Raw genomic sequence first — 19,754 nt, 5'->3', positions numbered from 1 at the left:
ACGGCCGGTTGTGATACAGCCTGGATTTGAACTAGGGTGTCTGTAGTGACGTCTCTAGCACTGTGATGCAGTGCCTTGGACCGCTGCACCACCCGGGAGCACTAGGCCCAATTTGCGTGCGTACAGCCGTGCAGCCGTGCGTATGTGTGTGGGTGTGTGTTTTCGTATGCGTGTGTGTCTGATATTGCGCAGTGCTCTGACGCACCTGACCTGATCTGGTACAGATTTGTCAATGGTTGTAGTGGGCGGATATCCCACGCCTGCTACTTTATGAATTTCTGTGTTGCCTAGCAACCGTGTGAACCCTTTGCCTTCCCTCTCTCCCACTCCCTCTCTCCCTCCCCCCATCTCTCTCTCCGTCGTTCTCTCTGCAGGGGCTCCACAGTGAAAAAGTTAATGCTTCTTTTCCTCTAAGAAGTCGTACTTTCAGCTGAAGGAACCCCGCACCGCTTTACCAAACACACCCACCTAAAGTGGTCCTTGGTTGTCATGGCATCAGTCTGCGTTCACATGGAGAGGATAGAGGATCCACGTCTGTGTGACGAGAGAGAGAGATGGAACCCCCTCCGCTCAAACACACAAATGCAAGACATGCGACATATATATAGGAATTGTGGCAATGAAAGACGTTTGATGATGTCTTGGGGTTGCTTCTGTGGTTACAACTAAATGCTCTCTCTCTCTCTCTCTCTCTCTCTCTCTCCTCTCTCTCTCTCTCTCTCTCTCCAGCCTTTTACAGTAACCCTCTGCAGCACACATCAGAGTACAGTCCGTCTCTCTGACTGACAGCTTGAGTGACAGCTGAGACCTCGCTACCACGGCGATCGATACAGCGCTTAACACACTTCTGTCAGACAGTGAGAGAGAAATGTGGAGAAAGAGATGTGGGCTGATGTAGGGAAGGAGAGAGAGAGAGATGTGGGCTGATGTAGGGAAGAAGAGAGAGAGATGTGGGCTGATGTAGGGAAGGAGAGAGAGAGATGGGGGTGAGGCCAAAGGGAAAGAAAGTTGTGGAGAAAAAGCGAAGAAGTGAAACCGAGTGGAAAGCGAGAGAGAGACATTTCACCACTTAAAAAGAGGAAGAGAACAGAGCCCAGTGGGACTGCCATCACTCTGACAATCTGACAAACCGGACGGATGAGAGGAGGAAGGAGAGAAGAACAGATGGAGTGAAGGAGGAGAGAAAAAGGGAGGGAGATTGAGGAGGTGTGGAGTAAGTCTGCTTTGGTGGTGGACATTGGCGCAGAAAAAGCATTCTTACTTACAATAATTTAACAAATTAAACAATACAGATGGATATTTTGTGAAGATTGTGTTGAGTAGTTGATTGGTTGAACAAACACTTTGAAAGTTCCAGAACTAGTTGAAGCATCCTGTTATAAGTAATATTATTTCCTTGTTGAGAGGCCACCGTGACAAACCAATCAGGAGGGAGCTGATTGCCTTGGGGACAGGGAGAGCAGGTGTGGGGAGAATTTTGGGCTAGTTGAAACCAAAATGAGGCTAGTTGAGAACAAAATGTACACACACACACAAAATCCCAAAAGTGGACCCTGCTAATCGGTCAGGGACTCCATCCCAGGCCCATCATCCCCCACCACACAGAGGCCCAGGTGATGATAGATAGTTAAATCTAGCCAGGCTGTGGGCCAGACACAGGAGGGAAGAGGGGGGAGAGAGGGAGGACAGAGAGGGGGAGAGGGAGGACAGAGGGGGGAGACAGGAGGGGGAGGGGAAAGAGGGGATGACAGGAGGGGAGAGGGAGGGGAAAGAGCTGGGAGAATGGATACTGATGATCTTCCCGTTGTGGAGACAACAAGAGAAAGAGAAAAATTAAGGGAGAGAAAAAGAGAGAGAGAGAAACTAAATGAAGAGAGGAAAAGATATTCAGAAAAATAGTAAGAAAGATACAGTTGAAGTCAGAAGTTTACATACACTTATGTTGGAGTCATTAAAACTATTTTTTCAACCACTCCACACATTTCTTGTTAACAAACTATAGTTTTGGCAAGTCGGTTAGGACATCTACTTTGTGCAAGACACAAGTAATTTTTCCAACAGTTGTTTACAGACAGATTATTTCACTTATAATTCACTGTATCACAATTCCAGTGGGTCAGAAGTTTACATACACTAAGTTGACTGTGCCTTTAAACAGCTTGGAAAATTCCAGAAAATGATGTCATGGCTTTAGAAGCTTCTGATAGGCTAATTGACATAATTTGAGTCAATTTTGAGGTGTACCTGTGGATGTATTTCAAGGTCTACCTTCAAACTCAGTGCCTCTTTGCTTGACATCATGGGAAAATCAAAAGAAATCAGCCAAGACCTCAGAAATTGTAGACTTCCACAAGTCTGGTTCATCCTTGGGAGCAATTTCCAAACGCCTGAAGGTACCACGTTCATCTGTACAAACAATAGTGCGCAAGTATAAACACCATGGGACCACGCAGCCATCATACCACTCAGGAAGGAGACGTGTTCTGTCTCCTAGAGATGAACGTACTTTGATGCAAAAAATGCAAATCAATCCCAGAAAAACAGCAAAGGACCTTGTGAAGATGCTGGAGGAAACCGGTACAAAAGTATCTATATCCACAGTAAAACTAGTCCTATATCGACATAACCTGAAAGGCCGCTCAGCAAAGAAGCCACTGCTCCAAAACCGCCATAAAAAGCCAGACTACGGTTTGCAACTGCACATGGGGATAAAGATTCTACTTTTTGGGGAAATGTCCTCTGGTCTGATGAAACAAAATAGAACTGTTTGGCCATAATGACCATCGTTATGTTCGGAGGAAAAAGGGGAGGCTTGCAAGCCGAAGAACATCATTCCAACCGTGAAGCACGGGGGTGGCAGCATCATGTTGTGGGGGTACTTTGCTGCAGGAGGGACTGGTGCACTTCACAAAATAGATGGCATCAAGAGGAAGGAAAATGATGTGGACATATTGAAGCAACATCTCAAGACATCAGTCAGGAAGTTAAAGCTTGGTCGCAAATGGGTCTTCCAAATGAACAATGGCCCCAAGCCTTCCCTGTAGCTCAGTTGGTAGAGCATGGTGTTTGCAACGCCAAGGTTGTGGGTTCGATTCCCACGGGGGGCCAGCACAGAAAAAAATAAAAATAAAAATAAAAAAAAAAATGTATGAAATTAAATGTATGCATTCACTACTGTAAGTCGCTCTGGATAAGAGCGTCTGCTAAATGACTAAAATGTAAATGTAAATGTACTTCCAAAGTTGTGGCAAAATGGCTTAAGGACAACAAAGTCAAGGTAGTGGAGTGGCCATCACAAAGCCCTGACCTCAATCCCATAGAAGATTTGTGGGGAGAACTGAAAAAGCATGTGTGAGCATGGAGTCCTCCAAACCTGACTCAGTTACACCATTTCCGTCAGGAGGAATGGGCCAAAATTCACCCAACTTATTGTGGGAAGCTTGTGGAAGGCTACCCAAAAAGTTTGACCCAAGTTAAACAATTTAAAGGCAATACTACCAAATACTAATTGAGTATGTAAACTTCTGACCGACCAGGAATGAGATGAAAGAAATAAAAGCTGAAATAAATCATGCTCTCTGTTATTATTCTGACATTTCACATTATTAAAATAAAGTGGTGATCCTAACTGACCTAAGACAGGGAATTTTTACTAGGATTAAATGTCAGGAATTGTGAAAAACCGAGTTTAAATGTATTTGGCTAAGGTGTATGTAAACTTCCGACTTCAACTGTAGATAGTGAGAAAGATAGTCAGAGAGATAGATAGATAGTCAGAGAGATAGATAGTCAGAGAGATAGATAGTCAGAAAGATAGTCAGAAAGATAGTCAGAAAGATAGATAGACAGAAAGATAGATAGTCAGTCAGAAAGAGAGATAGATAGTCAGTCAGAAAGATAGATAGATAGTCAGTCAGAAAGATAGATAGTCAGTCAGAAAGATAGATAGTGGTCGAGAGAGATACTATGCGGTTCTCACAGAAACACAACGACAAATACACACCAAGCGCAAAACGGAAGACGACATCCACTGAGCTCTATTAGTCATGGAAATACATAAACATATTGCTACATGGCCCAGCAGAGCTGCATTCTGCTGGGTGACGTATATTAACTGAGGGTTTCAGAGACAACAAGCCATGCAAACTGGGAAACAGGCCATTAGAGTGACTTATGACTGAGACAGGGCAATTATAGCAGAGTATACTGGCACTCCATAACAACGGTTATCAGTTGTATTAACGACAGGAGGAAGAGGCTATGTAGGAATACAAGTGAAAGGGGAGGTGTGTGTGTGTGCGTACCTGTGACAGGCTGGAGAAGCCCAGGTTGTGACAACCATTGCAGGGTGTGAGGGCCTCCCAGAACCCAGCGGGGCCACAGCTCTCCTCCTCCTCTTCCTCCTGGGCCGGGGGAAGTGGCGGAGTGGGCCGCTGCAGAGAGATACAATACACACTGTTCATTTAAAACACACACACACACAGAATCTCACACAGACCTACTCCAGGTCACTACAGAGAAACACAATACCATATTAAAGATGTAAAAAGTGTGTTGGTCTGATGTGTATGAGGAAGTGAATCCGGATGCAGAACTGGAAGTCTTGAAAATGATTCACGCAAATTGTTGACAAGCATGCACCTGTTAAGAAACTTACGGTGGGAACTGTTAGAGCCTCCTGGATTGATGACGAACTGAAACATTTTATGTTTCAAAGAAATTATTAAAAAGGGTGGCAAACAAGTCAGGCTGCTCTGCTGATTGGTCGACATAATGTAAATTGAGAAATGTTGAGACTAAACTAAACAAAAATAAGAAAGTATTACCAAACAAAGATAAATTACCAAAAACCCAATTCATCTCCATCATTCATTGAAGTCGATGGGCCATTCATAACAAAACCTTTCGGTATTGCCAATCATTTCAATTACTATTTTCACTAGTAATGGAAAAACTCAGAAGTGAAATGACAACATTGAACAGTGAACCATCATATTTTGGTATAAAATATTGAATAATGAAAGAGAAGAATTGCTGTTTTCAATTCGGTCAAGTTAGTGTGGGAGAGGTGGAAAAAGTTTTATCCATCAATAATGATAAGCCTCCAGGTATAGACAACCTTGATGGTAAACTATTGAATGGCAGCAGACTGTATCACCACCCCTATTGGCTAGATCTTTAACCAAAGCCTAAAGGAGTGTGTGTCCCCACAGGTGTGGAAGGAAGCTAAAGTAATTCCACTGCCTAAAAATAGTAAAGCACCCTTTCCTGGCGCTAACAGCCGCCCAATCAGTTTGCTGCCTATTTTTAGTAAACTGATGGAGATAATTGTGTTCGAACAAATACAAGGCTATTTTTCAGAGAGCAAGTTAACTACTGACTTTCAGCATGCATATAGAGAAGGACACTCAACTTGTACTGCACTGACTCAGATGACTGATGATTGGTTAAAATAAATATATAATAAGATGATAGTTGGAGCTGTATTGTTAGATTTCAGTGCAGTCTTTGATGTTATTGATCATACTATATTGAAAAAAACGCACTTGGTATGGCTTTACATCACCTGGCAACACATGGTTGGAGAGTTATTTATCCAATAGAACCCAGAGTGTTCTTCAATGGAATCTTCTTTAACATCAGATATCTACAATGAGGTATCCCTCAGGGCAGTTGCCTTGGGCCGTTACTCTTCTCTATTTTAACAAATTATTTGCACATTATTTTTGTTGCATTGTTTGTATATAATTGTATTTAAAATGTGTGTGACTTTCCTTGTCTATCAGTGTTTTGTTACTTTGTAATGTTTAGTGTTTTAGTGGACCCCTGGAAGAGCAGCAACTGCTTCTGCAAAAGCTACTGGGGATCCTAACAAACAAATAATACACACACGTGCACACTAACACACACAATATGCCCTTTTTACAGGGTCTGTATTGCCAAGAGGATATATGTTTAGATGGGTCTTGTGAAAGGGGTATTGTCTCCTAATAATACCAGTGACCCAAATGATGCAGAGGGAAAGCCCAAGGTCCCAGTGAGATTGAGAGGCAGGGGAAATAGAGAAAGAGCAAGACAGGAACAGAGAGAGAAAAAGAATGATAGAGAGGGGCAGATGGAGTAAAGAGGAGAGGGAGAGAAATTTCTGTAGAAAATAAATGGAAGAACCAGAAGGTCACCAGTCTTATGAGATTGCGAAAAGACTAAACAAAATGCAATAGACATTCTACAAAACACACGATAATTCTCTCTCTCTCTCTCTCTCTCTCTCTCTCTCTCTGTCTCTCTCTCTCTGTCTCTCTCTCTCTGTCTCTCTCTCTCTGTCTTGGCCTTAACACTGATACCATTATTATTTTTTCCGTGTCCCAAATTGGACCCTATTCCCTACATACTAGGGCACTACTTTGATCTAGAAAGGGTGCCATAAAGACTGCCAGAAAGGGTTCCATTAGGGACACAGGCTTCAACATGGACCCAGGCAGCCAGGTCCTACCAGGTCTGCTCAGTTGAATGATGATATACTCATTTGGTGGAATAATATTAGCATGTGCTATCTAATGAATATTTCTTGTTCTCTGTTGAATGGTAGAGGTGATTTGTCAGAGCTAGGCCCGTTGGAAGCCTGGGGGTAGAGTAGTGGGACTCCCTGACACCACAAAATACTATGTTTAGTGGGGAAAAAGCTGGTTTGTTGTGTGCTACTATTAAGGTAGTGTGGGCTTGACTGTGTTGTCAATGGTCATCTTACAATCACACGTGACAATCACGGAATTGTCATGGAAGAGACATTCAAGTTGTAGACACAACAGGACAGACGTCCCTTACAGTACATAAACGATAGGCCACCAAGGCCATGTCGGTACGGGCCACCAAGGCCACGGCGGTACGGGCCGCCAAGGCCACGTCGGTACGGGCCACCAAGGCCATGTCGGTACGGGCCACCAAGGCCACGTCGGTACGGGCCACCAAGGCCACGGCGGTACGGGCCGCCAAGGCCACGTCGGTACGGGCCACCAAGGCCACGTCGGTACGGGCCACCAAGGCCACGTCGGTACGGGCCACCAAGGCCACGTCGGTACGGGCCACCAAGGCCACGTCGGTACGGGCCACCAAGGCAACGGCGGTACGGGCCACCAAGGCCACGTCGGTACGGGCCACCAAGGCCACGGCGGTACGGGCCACCAAGGCCACGTCGGTACGGGCCACCAAGGCCACGTCGGTACGGGCCACCAAGGCCACGTCGGTTTGGGCCACCAAGGCCACGTCGGTACGGGCCACCAAGGCAACGGCGGTACGGGCCACCAAGGCCATGGTGGTACGGGCCGCCAAGGCCACGGCGGTACGGGCCACCAAGGCCACGTCGGTACGGGCCACCAAGGCCACGGCGGTACGGGCCACCAAGGCCACGTCGGTTTGGGCCACCAAGGCCACGTCGGTACGGGCCACCAAGGCAACGGCGGTACGGGCCACCAAGGCCACGTCGGTACGGGCCACCAAGGCCACGGCAGTACGGGCCACCAAGGCCATGGTGGTACGGGCCACCAATGATGTCACATCATTATTAAACAAACATGACGAACACCTATTTGTGACCTGGCTGTTGACTTGTTCTATTCAGTAACCAGCGTGTGGATTCGTTGCCAAGAGGCTTCGCTACTAGCCAGCGAGGTCCTTCCGAAGTGTACAGCAGATGTAGTGAGGAGGGCAGTGGGCTACGCACATAGACATCCAACACTATGTCTATGGTTATACCTCAGCTCTGGAAGCAGGAAGTTGATGAGTGTGTCCTACAGTAGATATGGGAGATGACCATGTTTTTATTCATCAGTCTGTCTGATGGACAGACGCTGCACCACTCTGACATTTACAGTGAGTCATGCTAATGGTCGTGCATGCATACAAATGAGCACATAGGCCTGTATGGGCGCAGGGGACATATTCACACACCCAGATCCATAGAGAGCCATACAAATAAGTATGAGACACACACATACAGACACTGACCATGAAGACACAAAAACGAATGCATACTGTACGTAACCCTCTCCATTACATGTGTTCTGTGTGTGTGTGTGTGTGTGTGTGTGTGTGTGTGTGTGTGTGTGTGTGTGTGTGTGTGTGTTTGTTTGTTTGTGTTTGCGCCTACATCGTCGCCTCAGTGTGTGACTGATTGAGACGTGTTTGTGCTTCTATTAAACCAAGGCCAAGGCCTGCCCAGAGGCTGTTGCTCCATCAAGCCACCCACTCCCATCACACACACAGCGGCAGTGGTTTGATTCAGACCAAATCAATTCCTTGTTAGTGTGCCGCGCCAAACGCCACAGGTATCAATCTCCCTGGAAACAAGAGAAACTGGACCCCTGTCGCCATGATGAAAGCCCTTCTACCAATCAGCTCTCAGGGGTGAAACTAGACTGACCAAGGCCTTGTTCTAGTACTAAACCACACACCCTTCCTTCCTACCTTACTGCCTTCCTTCAAGTGAATTCCAGCAAAATCACTGATTTGATGTAAAGCAAGGATTCCATTACATAGCTTTCACCAATCCAGTCATGTCAGATCAGTGGTTACTTCACGGAAGGCAGGAGGATGTTCTATACTGAACAGGAATATACAGTGCATTCTGAAAGTATTCCGACACCTTCCCTTATTACACATTTTGTTATGTTACAGCCTTATTCTAAAATTGATTGAATTCATTTTTTCCCTCTTCAATCTACACACAATACCCCATAAGCGAAAACAGTTTTCATTTTATTTTAGCAAATGTATTAGAAATCTAAAACAGGAATACCTTATTTACATAAGTATTCAGACCCTTTGCTATAAAACTTGAAATTGAGCTCAGGTGCATCCTGTTTCCATGGTTCATCCTAGAGATGTTTCTACAACTTGGAGTCCACCTGTGATAAATTATATTGATTGGACATAATTTGGAAAGGCACACACCTGTCTATATACGGTCCCACATTTGACAGTGCATGCAGAAAAAACCAAGCCATGAGGTGGAAGGAATTGTCATAAGAGCTTGTGTTGGGCACAGGTCTGGGGAAGGCTACCAAAAAATGTCTGTAGCATTAAAGGTCCCCAAGAACACAGTGGCCTCAATCATTCTAAAATGGAAGAAGTTTGGAACCACCAAGACCCTTCCTAGAGCTGGCTGCCCAGCCAAACTGAGCAATCGGGGGAGAAGGGTCTTGGTCCGGGAGGTGACCAAGAACATGATGGTCACTCTGACAGAGCTCCAGAGTTCCTCTGTGGAGATGGTGGAACCTTCCAGAAGGATAACCATTTCTGCAGCACTCCACCTATCAGGCCTTTATGGTTGAGTGGCCCAGCCAGAGCCCAGATTTGAACCCGATCAAACATCTCTGGAGAGACCCCCCCCCCCATCCAACCTGACAGAGCTTAAGGGGATCTGCAGAGAAGGGAGAAACTCCCCAAATACATAATCTGAAATAAACAATCCCAGAAATGTTCCATATGAACAAAAAACATTTTTCTCTAACATTTTGTTCACAAATTTGATTACATCCTTGTTAGTGAGAATGTATCCTTTGACAAGACAATCCATCTTCTGACAGGTGTGGAATATCAATAAGCTGATTAAACAGATCATTACACAGGTGGACCCTGTGCTGGGGACAATAAAGTGCCACTAAAAATGTGCAGTTTTGTCACACAACATAATGCCACAGATGTCTCAAGTTTTGAGGGAGTGTGCAATTGGCATGCTGACTGCGGGAATGTCCACCAGAGCAGTTACCAGATAATTTAATATTAATTTCTCTACCATAAGCCGCCTCCAATGTCGTTTTAGAGAATTTGGCAGTACGCCCAACAGGCCTCACAACCGCAGGCTCGTGTGATCACGCCAACCCAGGACCTCCACATCCAGCTTCTTCACCTGCAGGATCGTCTGAGACCAGCCACCCGGACAGCTGATGAAACTGTGGGTTTGCATAACCAAAGAATTTCTGCACAAACTGTCAGAAAACATCTCAGGGAAGCTCATCTGCGTGTTCGTCATCCTCACCAGGGTCATGACCTGACTGCAGTTCGGCGTCGTAACCGACTTCAGTGGGCAAATGCTCACCTTCGATGACCCCTGGCACACTGGAGAAGTGTGCTCTTCACGGATTAATCCTGGTTTCAACTGTTCCGGTCAGATGGCAGACAGCGCGTATGGCATTGTGTGGGCCAGCAGTTTGCTGATGTCAACGTTGTAAACAGAGTGCCCCATAGTGGCAGTGAGGTTATGGTATGGACAGGCATAAGCTACGGACAACGAACACGTGTATTTATTGATGGCAATTTGAATGCACAGAGATACTGTGATGAGATCCTGAGGCCCATTGTCGTGCCATTCATCCGTCGCCTTCACCTCAAGTTTCAGCATGTCGCAAGGATCTGTACACAATGTCCCAGTTCCTTCATGGCCTGCATACTCACCAGACATGTCACTCATTGAGCACGTATGAGATGCTCTGGATCGACGTGTACGACAGCGTGTTCCAGTTCCCACCAATATCCAGCAACTTCGCACAGCCATTGATGAGGAGTGGGACAGCTTTCCACAGCCCACAATCATCATCCTGATCAACTCTATTCGCAGCGTGAGGCAGCGTGAGGCAAATGGTGGTCACACCAGATGCTGACTGGTTTTCTGATCTCCGCACCCTCTTTTTGTTCAAGGTATCTGTGACTAATAGATGTTTCTGTATTCCCAGTCATGTGAAATCAAAAGATTAGGCCCTAATTAATTTATTTCAATTGACTGATTTCCTTACATGAACGGTAACCCAGTAAAATCTTTGAAATTGTTGAATGTTGCGTTTATGTTTTTGTTCAGTAAACATGTCTGCCTTACAGCGTGTCTGAGGCTGCCCTCTCCTGGTGACTAAATGCTACTACAGTAATGGACCCCAGAGTGATGCAGTAGAACATGGTTTTCCAATCCAAGAATAACAATATGACGGTACGATACCACAGACCCAAAATTGTGAAAATTGTCCTCACCCTCCACATCCCCCTTGATTACCCCTGGTCCCATCCACCCTCCCTGATCCAAAATGGTCCTCACCCTCCACATCTCCCTTGATTACCCCTGGTCCCATCCACCCTCCCTGATCCAAAATGGTCCTCACCCTCCACATCCCCCTTGATTACCCCTGGTCCCATCCACCCTCCCTGATCCAAAATGGTCCTCACCCTCCACATCTCCCTTGATTACCCCTGGTCCCATCCACCCTCCCTGATCCAAAATGGTCCTCACCCTCCACATCCCCCTTGATTACCCCTGGTCCCATCCACCCTCCCTGATCCAAAATGGTCCTCACCCTCCACATCCCCCTTGATTACCCCTGGTCCCATCCACCCTCCCTGATCCAAAATGGTCCTCACCCTCCACATCCCCCTTGATTACCCCTGGACCCATCCAACCTCCCTGATCCAAAGTGGTCCTCACCCTCCACATCCCCCTTGATTACCCCTGGTCCCATCCACCCTCCCTGATCCAAAATGGTGCTCACCTTTCTGACTCTGCTCAGGGTGCCGTTACTGCGTCGCTCCTCGTCTGATAGGTGACCGCTGCCAAAGCTCTCCATGGAATGAGAGTGGGATGAGATGGTCTGGCAGAGCTCCTAAGTAGAGTAGAGTAGAGTGGGATAGTAATTTAATGACTTGGTTATATCACCACAAGCATCAGCAATGATTCCAAAGACAACACAAGGATCTATAAGATAAAGATGAAGATAATAACAACATAACACACCTCAAAGGAGTAGTCTCTGTCCCGACACATCTTCATCTCATTCAGCAGCTTGGAGAGCTCCCCTGTCACAGCATCATCTGGGGAGGAGGAGGAGGAGGGGGAAAGGAGATGGGGGAGAGGGAGGAGTAGAGGGAGAGGAGAGAGATTATAAGGGGAGAGAGGCGATATGGGGAGAGAGAGGGGAGATGGGTGTGAGAGAGAGAGAGGGGGGAGATGGGGGAGAGAGAGGGGTGATGGGAGATATGGGGAGAGAGAGGGGAGATATGGGGAGAGAGAGGAGATGGGAGAGATACGGGGAGAGGAGATGGGAGAGATACGGGGAGAGGAGATGGGAGAGATACGGGGAGAGGAGATGGGAGAGATATGGGGAGAGAGGGGGAGATTGTGGATAGTCAAAGGAAGGGGGCAAAAAAATACAAAATATGTTTTCAACAATCCTAGTTAATTGTGACATGTAAGGCTGTTAAAGAATGGAGAGGTGAGAAAAAGAGCTGAAGTCAAAAGAGAAGAAGATTATTTCTCCATCAGTCTCTCTTTCAATCTACTTTTCTCCGTTTACTTCTCAGGAAGTAGTTCCTCCGGTCTGCCCTCGTTCACCGGCCTTCACAGACCTGAAAGCACCACTCCCTCTCTCCCTCCCTCTCTCCTCCTTTCTCCACAACACCCTCTCTCCCTCCCTCTCTCCTCCTTTCTCCACCACTCCCTCTCACCCTACAATAAAGTGTGTCGAGGTGTTTAAACATGGTGTGTGTTCAGGCGTGCACGACCTGTGCTGAATGTGTATTTTCTGCTCCCTCCCTCCCTCCCTCTCTCCCTCCCTCCAATAAAGATAATTAAAGGGGAGCGCTGACTGGTGGTGATTGAGAAGAGAGAGAGCAGCGGTGATACCAGTGCACCGCTACAGCTCAGCCACTAGGGGCAGTGTTGGATAAGGGAAAACACTGTATAGAAGTTGACTGAGGTAGTACCGGTTCATACCAATAGGCAGTGCTCACCATGTTTGAAAATATCCGTCTGGTTCTGTGTGTATAGCGTGTGTAGTAGATACAGTGCCTTCGGGAATGTATTCAGATCCCTTGACTTTGTCCACATTTTGTTACGTTACAGCCTTATTATTTTTCCCCTCAACAATCTACACACAATACCCCAGAAATGTTTTGCTAATTTATTAAGAATAAAAAACTGAAATATCACATTTACATAGGTATTCAGACCCTTTACTCAGTACTTTCTTGAAGCACCTTTGGCAGCGATTACAGCCTCGAGTCTTCTTGGGTATGACCCTACAAGCTTGGCATAACTGTATTTGGGGAGTTTCTCCCATTCTTCTCTGCAGATCCCCTCAAGCTCAGTCAGGTTGGATGGGGAGCGACGCTACACAGCGATGTTCAGGTCTCTCCAGAGATGTTCGATCGGGTTCAAGTCCGGGCCACTCAAGGACATTCAGAGACTTGACTCGAAGCCACTCCCGCGTTGTCCTGTTGGAAGGTGAACCTTCACCCCAGTCTGAGGCCCTGAGCACTCTGGGGCAGGTTTTCATCAAGGACTCTCTGTACTTTGCTCCATTCATCTTTGCCTCCATCCTGACTAGTCTCCCAGTCCCTGCCGCTGAAAAACATCCACACAGCATGATGCTGCCATCACCATGCTTTACCGTAGGGATGGTGCCAGGTTTCCTCTAGACGTGATGCTTGGCATTCAAGCCAAAGAGTTCAATCTTGGTTTCATCAGACCAGAGAATCTTGTTTCTCATGGTCTGAGAGTCTTTAGGTGCCTCCAAGCAGGCTGTCACGTACCTTTTACTAAGGAGTGGCTTCCGTCAAGCCACTCTACCATAAAGGCCTAATTGGTGGAGTGCTGCAGAGATGGTTGTGCTTCTGGAAGGTTCTCCCATCTCCACAGAGGAACTCTGGAGCTCTGTCAGTGACCATCGGGTTCTTGATCACCTCCCTGACCAAGGCCCTTCTCCCCCGATTGCTCAGTTTGGCCGGGCGGCCAGCTCTAGGAAGAATCTTGGTGGTTCCAAACTTCTTCCATTTAAGAATGATGGAGGATAAGGTATTTCTGTTTTTTTATATTTAATAAATTTGCCAAAATTTCTAAAAACTTGTTTTCGCTTTGTCATTACGGGGTATTGTGTGAGGATTTTTTATATATTTAATCCGTTTTAGAATAAGGCCGTAACGTAACCAAATGTGGAAAAAGCCAAAGGGTCTGAATACTTTTCGAGGGCACTGTATGTGTATAGTGTGTGTGTGTGTGTGTGTGTGTGTGTGTGTGTGTGTGTGTGTGTGTGTGTGGTGTGTGTGTGTGTGTGTGTGTGTGTGTGTGTGTGTGTACGTATGTGTGTGTGCGCAAGTTTGTGTGTGTACTTACTTTTGTGCCTGAGGGAGGGGGAGGCGGAGGGAGAGGGGATAGAGGTGCGAGGTGTGGGGACAGGACACTGGCGAATAGGTTCCTCCATCAACACACTCTTATTGTCCATCATCTCCTCCATCATATATTCTGGAGAGAGAGAAGATAGAGAAGAGAGAGAGAAAGAGAGAGAGAGAGGCCGAGAAAGAGGCCGAGAGACAGAGCGAGAGAGAGACAGAGCGAGAGAGAGACAGAGCGAGAGAGAGACAGAGCGAGAGAGAGACAGCGCGAGAGAGAGAGAGAGAGAGAGAGAGAGAGAGAGAGAGCGGGGTGATGTGATTGCAGGGTTCGAAGGGTTGCAGACATAGAGCAGGGAACCATTTAATTGTACTGATAATGAACCACATCCAGAAACACACACACAGCAACACACACAAGGCGTATGGAATGGGAATGTGAAGCAGGAAGAAACTAGGAGCTCGCTAACATACACACAGCAGGCTTGTTGAGTTGTCACAAGGCAGGATCCTGGCTGTGTTAGTATGAAAGATCCAACTAAGGTCAGAGGTACTGTTATACACAGGGAGTGTGTGTGTGTGTGTGTGTGTGTGTGTGTGTGTGTGTGTGTGTGTGTGTGTGTGTGTGTGTGTGTGTGTGTGTGTGTGTGTGAGTGAAGAAAGGTGATTGAGATAAAAATCAGGCATAAGATATTCATACATAACTTTTAAATATAGGGATTGAATCATTTAAATACATGAATAATGATTACTGAATACTATTGCGTTTAAATGGGTGGGATTAATCGCGGAATGAAATCCCACTTTCTCTCCCTCCGACTCTCTCCCTCCGACTCTCTCCCTCCGACTCTCTCCCTCCGACTCTCTGTCTCTGACAGGAAATGGGAGGGAGCTGATCCATTCACTCTCTCCCAGCTGTGTCCTGAATTTGCTTTCTATCACAATCTCTGCATTTCTCTTCTCCTCCCCTCCCTCTCTGTCTTTCTCCCTCTCATCCCCACTATTATTTTCTCTCCCTCTCCTTCTCTCCCCCTACCTACCCCTCCCTCCTCTCTCATTCCTGACCCTGAATTAACCCCTCTGTTTCCATCTCTCTCCTCATCCATCTTTACCATTTCCTCTCTAAATCATCTAGAACCTGTCTGTCTGTCTGTCTGTCTGTCTGTCTGTCCTGTCTGTCTGTCTGTCTGTCTGTCTGTCTGTCTGTGATTAGAGACAGGGAGCACAACAGCAGACTGCAGGGCTTCTACTAGCACCACTGAATGTAGCTTCTATGTGTCAGATCAAAACTGTCTGTGTCTTCTCTAGAGTCTAGTCAATCCCAGTCTACAGCTGTGATTAAAGGGATACTGCGAGATTCGGGCCATTGTTCTACTCCCCCAGAGTCAGATGAACTCGTGGATACCATTTTTGTGTTTCTTTGAGTCTGCATGCAGTATGACTGAAGCATACGCGCAGGTCAGCGTTTTTTGTCATGAATCTTGTTCTGGAGGCAGTACTGCAAAGTGGTCACTAGCTGGCCGCAAAGTCAGCAAATCAGATTTTAAAGCTAACCCTAACCACACTGCTAACCCTAATGCCTAAACTTAAATGACGACCAAAAATAAATAAAAAATTCATACATTTTTCAAATGTTGACTTTGCAGCTGGCCCATCTAGTGGAAATCGCTCGGTTCTGCCTCCATACGCTAGCATACCTGTAGTCTTCCAGTCATTTTGCTAACACTAGTTAGCATTGGCTCGTAAAACTAGCTCTAACTTCCTTCATACTGGACACAGAGACAAACAAATGGTATCCACAAGTTCATCTGACTCTGGGTAAATACAATAACAATTACATGTGCAATTTGCATGTGCAGGTGTGTGGGTAACGCACCCTAACCAGAAGCGGCACTCCTAGTGGCTGGGGACTTTAATGCAGGCCAACTTAAATCAGTTTTACAAAGATTTTACCAGCATGTCACATGGGCAACCAGAGAAAAAAAAGTCCTAGACCACCTTTACTCCACACACAGAGATGCATACAAGCTCTCCCCCGTCCTCCATTTGGAAAATCTGACCATAATTCTATCCTCCTGATTCCTGCTTACAAGCAAAAACTAAAGCAGGAAGTACCAGTGACTAACTCAATACGGAAGTGGTCAGATGACGCGGATGCTACACTCCAGAACTGTTTTGCTAGCACAGACTGGAGTATGTTCTGGGATTCATCCAATGGCATTGAGGAGTACACCACCTCAGTCATTGGCTTCATCAATAAGTGCATCGACGACGTCGTCCCCACAATGACTGTACGTACATATCCCAACCAGAAGCCATGGATTACAGGCAATATCCCCATCGGCTAGACCTGCCGCTTTCAAGGCGCGAGAGACTAATCCTGACACTTATAAGAAATCCCGCTACGCCCTCAGACGAACTATCAAACAAGCAAAGTGTCAATACAGGATTAAGATTGAATCCTACTACACTGGCTCTGACGCTCATCGGATGTGGCAGGGCTTGAAAACTATTACGGACTACAAAGGGAAATCCAGACGTGAGCTGCCCAGTGACGCAAGCCTACCAGAAGAGCTAAATGCCTTTTATGCTCGCTTCGAGGCAAGCAACACTGAAGCATGCACGAGAGCACCAGCTGTTATGGATGACTGTGTGATAACGTTCTCGGCAGCCGATGTGAACAAAACCTTTAAACAGGTCAACATTCACAAAGATGCTAGGCCAGACGGATTACCAGGACGTGTACTCAAAGCATGCTCAAAGCAACCTCAAAGCAACCTCTCCCTGACCGAGTCTGTAATAACTACATGATTCAAGCAGACGACCATAGTCCCTGTGCCCAAGGAAGCGAAGGTAACCTGCCTAAATGATTACCGCCTCGTGGCACTCCCGTCGGTAGCCATGAGGTGCTTTGAAAGGCTGGTCACGGCTCACAACAGCATCCTCCCGGACACCCTAGACCCACTCCAATTCACATACCACCCCAACCGATCCACAGATGACGCAATCTCAAATCGCACTCCACATTGCCCTTTCTGACCTGGACAAAAGGAACACATACGTGAGAATGCTGTTCATTGACTACAGCTCAGCGTTCAACACCATAGTGCCCACGAAGCTCATCACTAAGCTAAGGACTCTGGGACTAAACACCTCCCACTACAAATGGATCCTGGATTTGTGGGCGGGCCGCCCCCAGGTGGTAATAGTAGGCAAAAACACATCTGCCACGCTGATCCATAACACTGGGGCCCATCAGGGGTGTGTACTTAGTCCCCTCCTGTATTCCCTGTTCACCCACGACTGCTTGGCCAAACACGACTCCAACACCATCATTAAGTTTGCTGACAACACAACAGCGGTAGGCCTGATCACCGACAATAATGAGACGGCCTATAGGGAGGTGGTCAGAGAACTGGCAGTGTGGTGCCAGGACAACAACCTCTCCCTCAATGTGAGCAAGACAAAGGAGAGGATCATGGACTACAGGAAAAGGCGGGCCGAACAGGCCTCCATTAACATCGACAGGGCTGTAGTGGAGCAGGTAAAGAGTTTCAAGTTCCTTGGTGTCCACAAGACCAACGAACTATCGTGGTCCAAACACACCAAGACAGTCGTGAAGAGGGCACGACAAAACCTTTTCCCCTCAGGAGACTGAAAAGATTTGGCATGGGTCCCCAGAACCTCAAAAGGTTATACAGCTGCACCATCGAGAGCATCCTGACCGGTTGCATCACCGCCTGGTATGGCAACTGCTCGGCATCTGACCGTAAGGCGCTACAGAGGGTAGTGCGAACGGCCCAGTACATCACTGGGGCCAAGCTTCCTGCCATCCAGGACCTATACAATAGGTGGTGTCAGAGGAAAGCCTATAAAATTGTCAGAGACTCCAGTCACCCAAGTTATAGACTGTTATCTTTGCTACTGCATGGCAAGTGGTACTGGAGTGCCAAGTCTAGGACCAAAAGGCTCCTCAACAGCTTCTACCCCCAAGCCATTAGACTGCTGAACAATTAATAAAATCGCCAACGGACAATTTACATTGACACCCCTCCCTTTTGTACACTGCTGCTACTCGCTGTTTATTATCTATGCATAGTCAGTTCACCCCCGCATACATGTATAAATTACCTCAACTAGGCTGTACCCCTGCACACTGACTCAGTACCGGTGCCCCTGTATATAGCCTCGTTATTGTTATTCTTATTGTGTTACTTTTTATTTTAGTCTACTTGGCAAATATGTTCTTAACTCTTCTTGAACTGAACTGTTGGTTAAGGGCTTGTAAGTAAGCATTTCACGGTAAAGTCCACACTTGTTGTATTCGGCGCATGTGACAAATAAAGTTTGATTTGAAAAGGAGAACCAAGACATCCAAATTCCCATCCACAAACCCAAAACCACTCAGTCCTACAGAACATCCCCAAGTCTTTCTAGTGGCTTAGCCATAACTGCAGATAACCATGCCACTCAACTCAATGAGCTAACCCGCAAACTAATTCTCCTACACTAACTCAGGACTACTGACAACAGTGCATCGTTCTCTGAGAGCAGAAGACAATGGCTGAAGCATTAGGTTGTGTAAGAGAATGCTCCCCCCTGTGTATAGGAAGAGCAACACAGAGGGCTCACATTGTTCTTGTTCCCTATTGGACAGATGAACTTCCTGGAACGACTTGTATCAATCTGCACACATCCGGACACTACGCCGCCCGGCACTCTAAACAACCACGTACACTGTCACGACGAGGGAGAGAGAGAGCGGTGTGTGCACACATGCTCACGTGTGTGTATGTTAATGTGTGTATGTTAATGTGTGTGTGTGTTAATGTGTATGTTAATGTATGTGTGTGTTAATGTGTGGTACCTTGCATGAGTGCAGTGATTTGCTGGGACTTCTGTGCAGGGTGTTCTCTGAGGATCTCCAGAGCTGTTCTTCCCTGGCAGTCTGTGATGTTGGCATCAATACCTGCAACAGACAGACAGAAGACCGAAACAACGGGTCAGACAGGCACCCAGCCGACGCCACCCCACACATGAGCAAGCACACACACACACGAGCAAGCACACACACACACGAGCAAGCACAAACACGCACAAACTCCCTAAATAAGTAAATCTATATACACATTTTAAAGGGGAAACACTGTAAAGTGTTGCATGTAGGAGAACAAAGATCCTAAATAGACTCACTTGGAGAAATTTATAAGGAAAACATCCATACTGTATTTCTTTCTGACAATTTACTGACAGAGGAAGTTAGCTGTGTCCATCCTGTATCTCACACACACAGAGTGATGGATAGAGGAGAAGGTTGGGTGGATGACAGGGGTCAGACAGTAAACCTGTACAGGCCTGTCACTCTCATCTAGATAAGCCCCCCGGACAAAAACAATATGGCCGCCCGGGGTTCCTCACAGGAAGTACAACAAGACAACAGAGGAAAGAGGAAGTGATTGAGGAAAATAAGGGGGAGAGGAGTGGGAGGTAGGACAAAGACCACACACTCTCTCTCCATATCCTCTACTGTCCTCTCTCTACATATAATCTACTCTCTCTCTACATATAATCTACTCTCTCTCTATATATATATCAAGTATGCTCTCTCT

The 19,754-nt window shown here is 46.6% G+C and overlaps 1 protein-coding gene and 1 non-coding gene across 4 annotated transcripts in view; one reads left to right on the top strand and one right to left on the bottom strand.

Moving 5' to 3' along the window:
* The window catches only part of anks1b (ankyrin repeat and sterile alpha motif domain containing 1B), a 332,396-nt gene that overhangs the window by 188,597 nt on the left and 124,045 nt on the right, over positions 1-19,754 (bottom strand). For all 3 annotated transcript variants that reach the window (XM_082977782.1, XM_082977781.1, XM_082977783.1), the window contains exons 7-11: positions 19,013-19,114; positions 14,150-14,278; positions 11,774-11,850; positions 11,532-11,642; positions 4,305-4,433 (exon numbers count right to left, since the gene is read on the bottom strand). In XM_082977782.1, coding sequence (XP_082833908.1) covers positions 4,305-4,433; positions 11,532-11,642; positions 11,774-11,850; positions 14,150-14,278; positions 19,013-19,114 — 548 coding nt within the window. The remainder of the gene's footprint in view (positions 1-4,304; positions 4,434-11,531; positions 11,643-11,773; positions 11,851-14,149; positions 14,279-19,012; positions 19,115-19,754) is intronic.
* Positions 3,032-3,107, top strand: trnaa-ugc (transfer RNA alanine (anticodon UGC)). Its single transcript has one exon. It is a non-coding gene; the product is annotated as a tRNA-Ala (tRNA).

The sequence above is a fragment of the Salmo salar genome, chromosome 07 (genome assembly GCF_965601325.2).
Source record: "Salmo salar chromosome 07, fSalSal1, whole genome shotgun sequence".
Taxonomy (NCBI): domain Eukaryota; kingdom Metazoa; phylum Chordata; class Actinopteri; order Salmoniformes; family Salmonidae; genus Salmo; species Salmo salar.
This window is presented reverse-complemented; position numbering and strand designations above follow the sequence as displayed.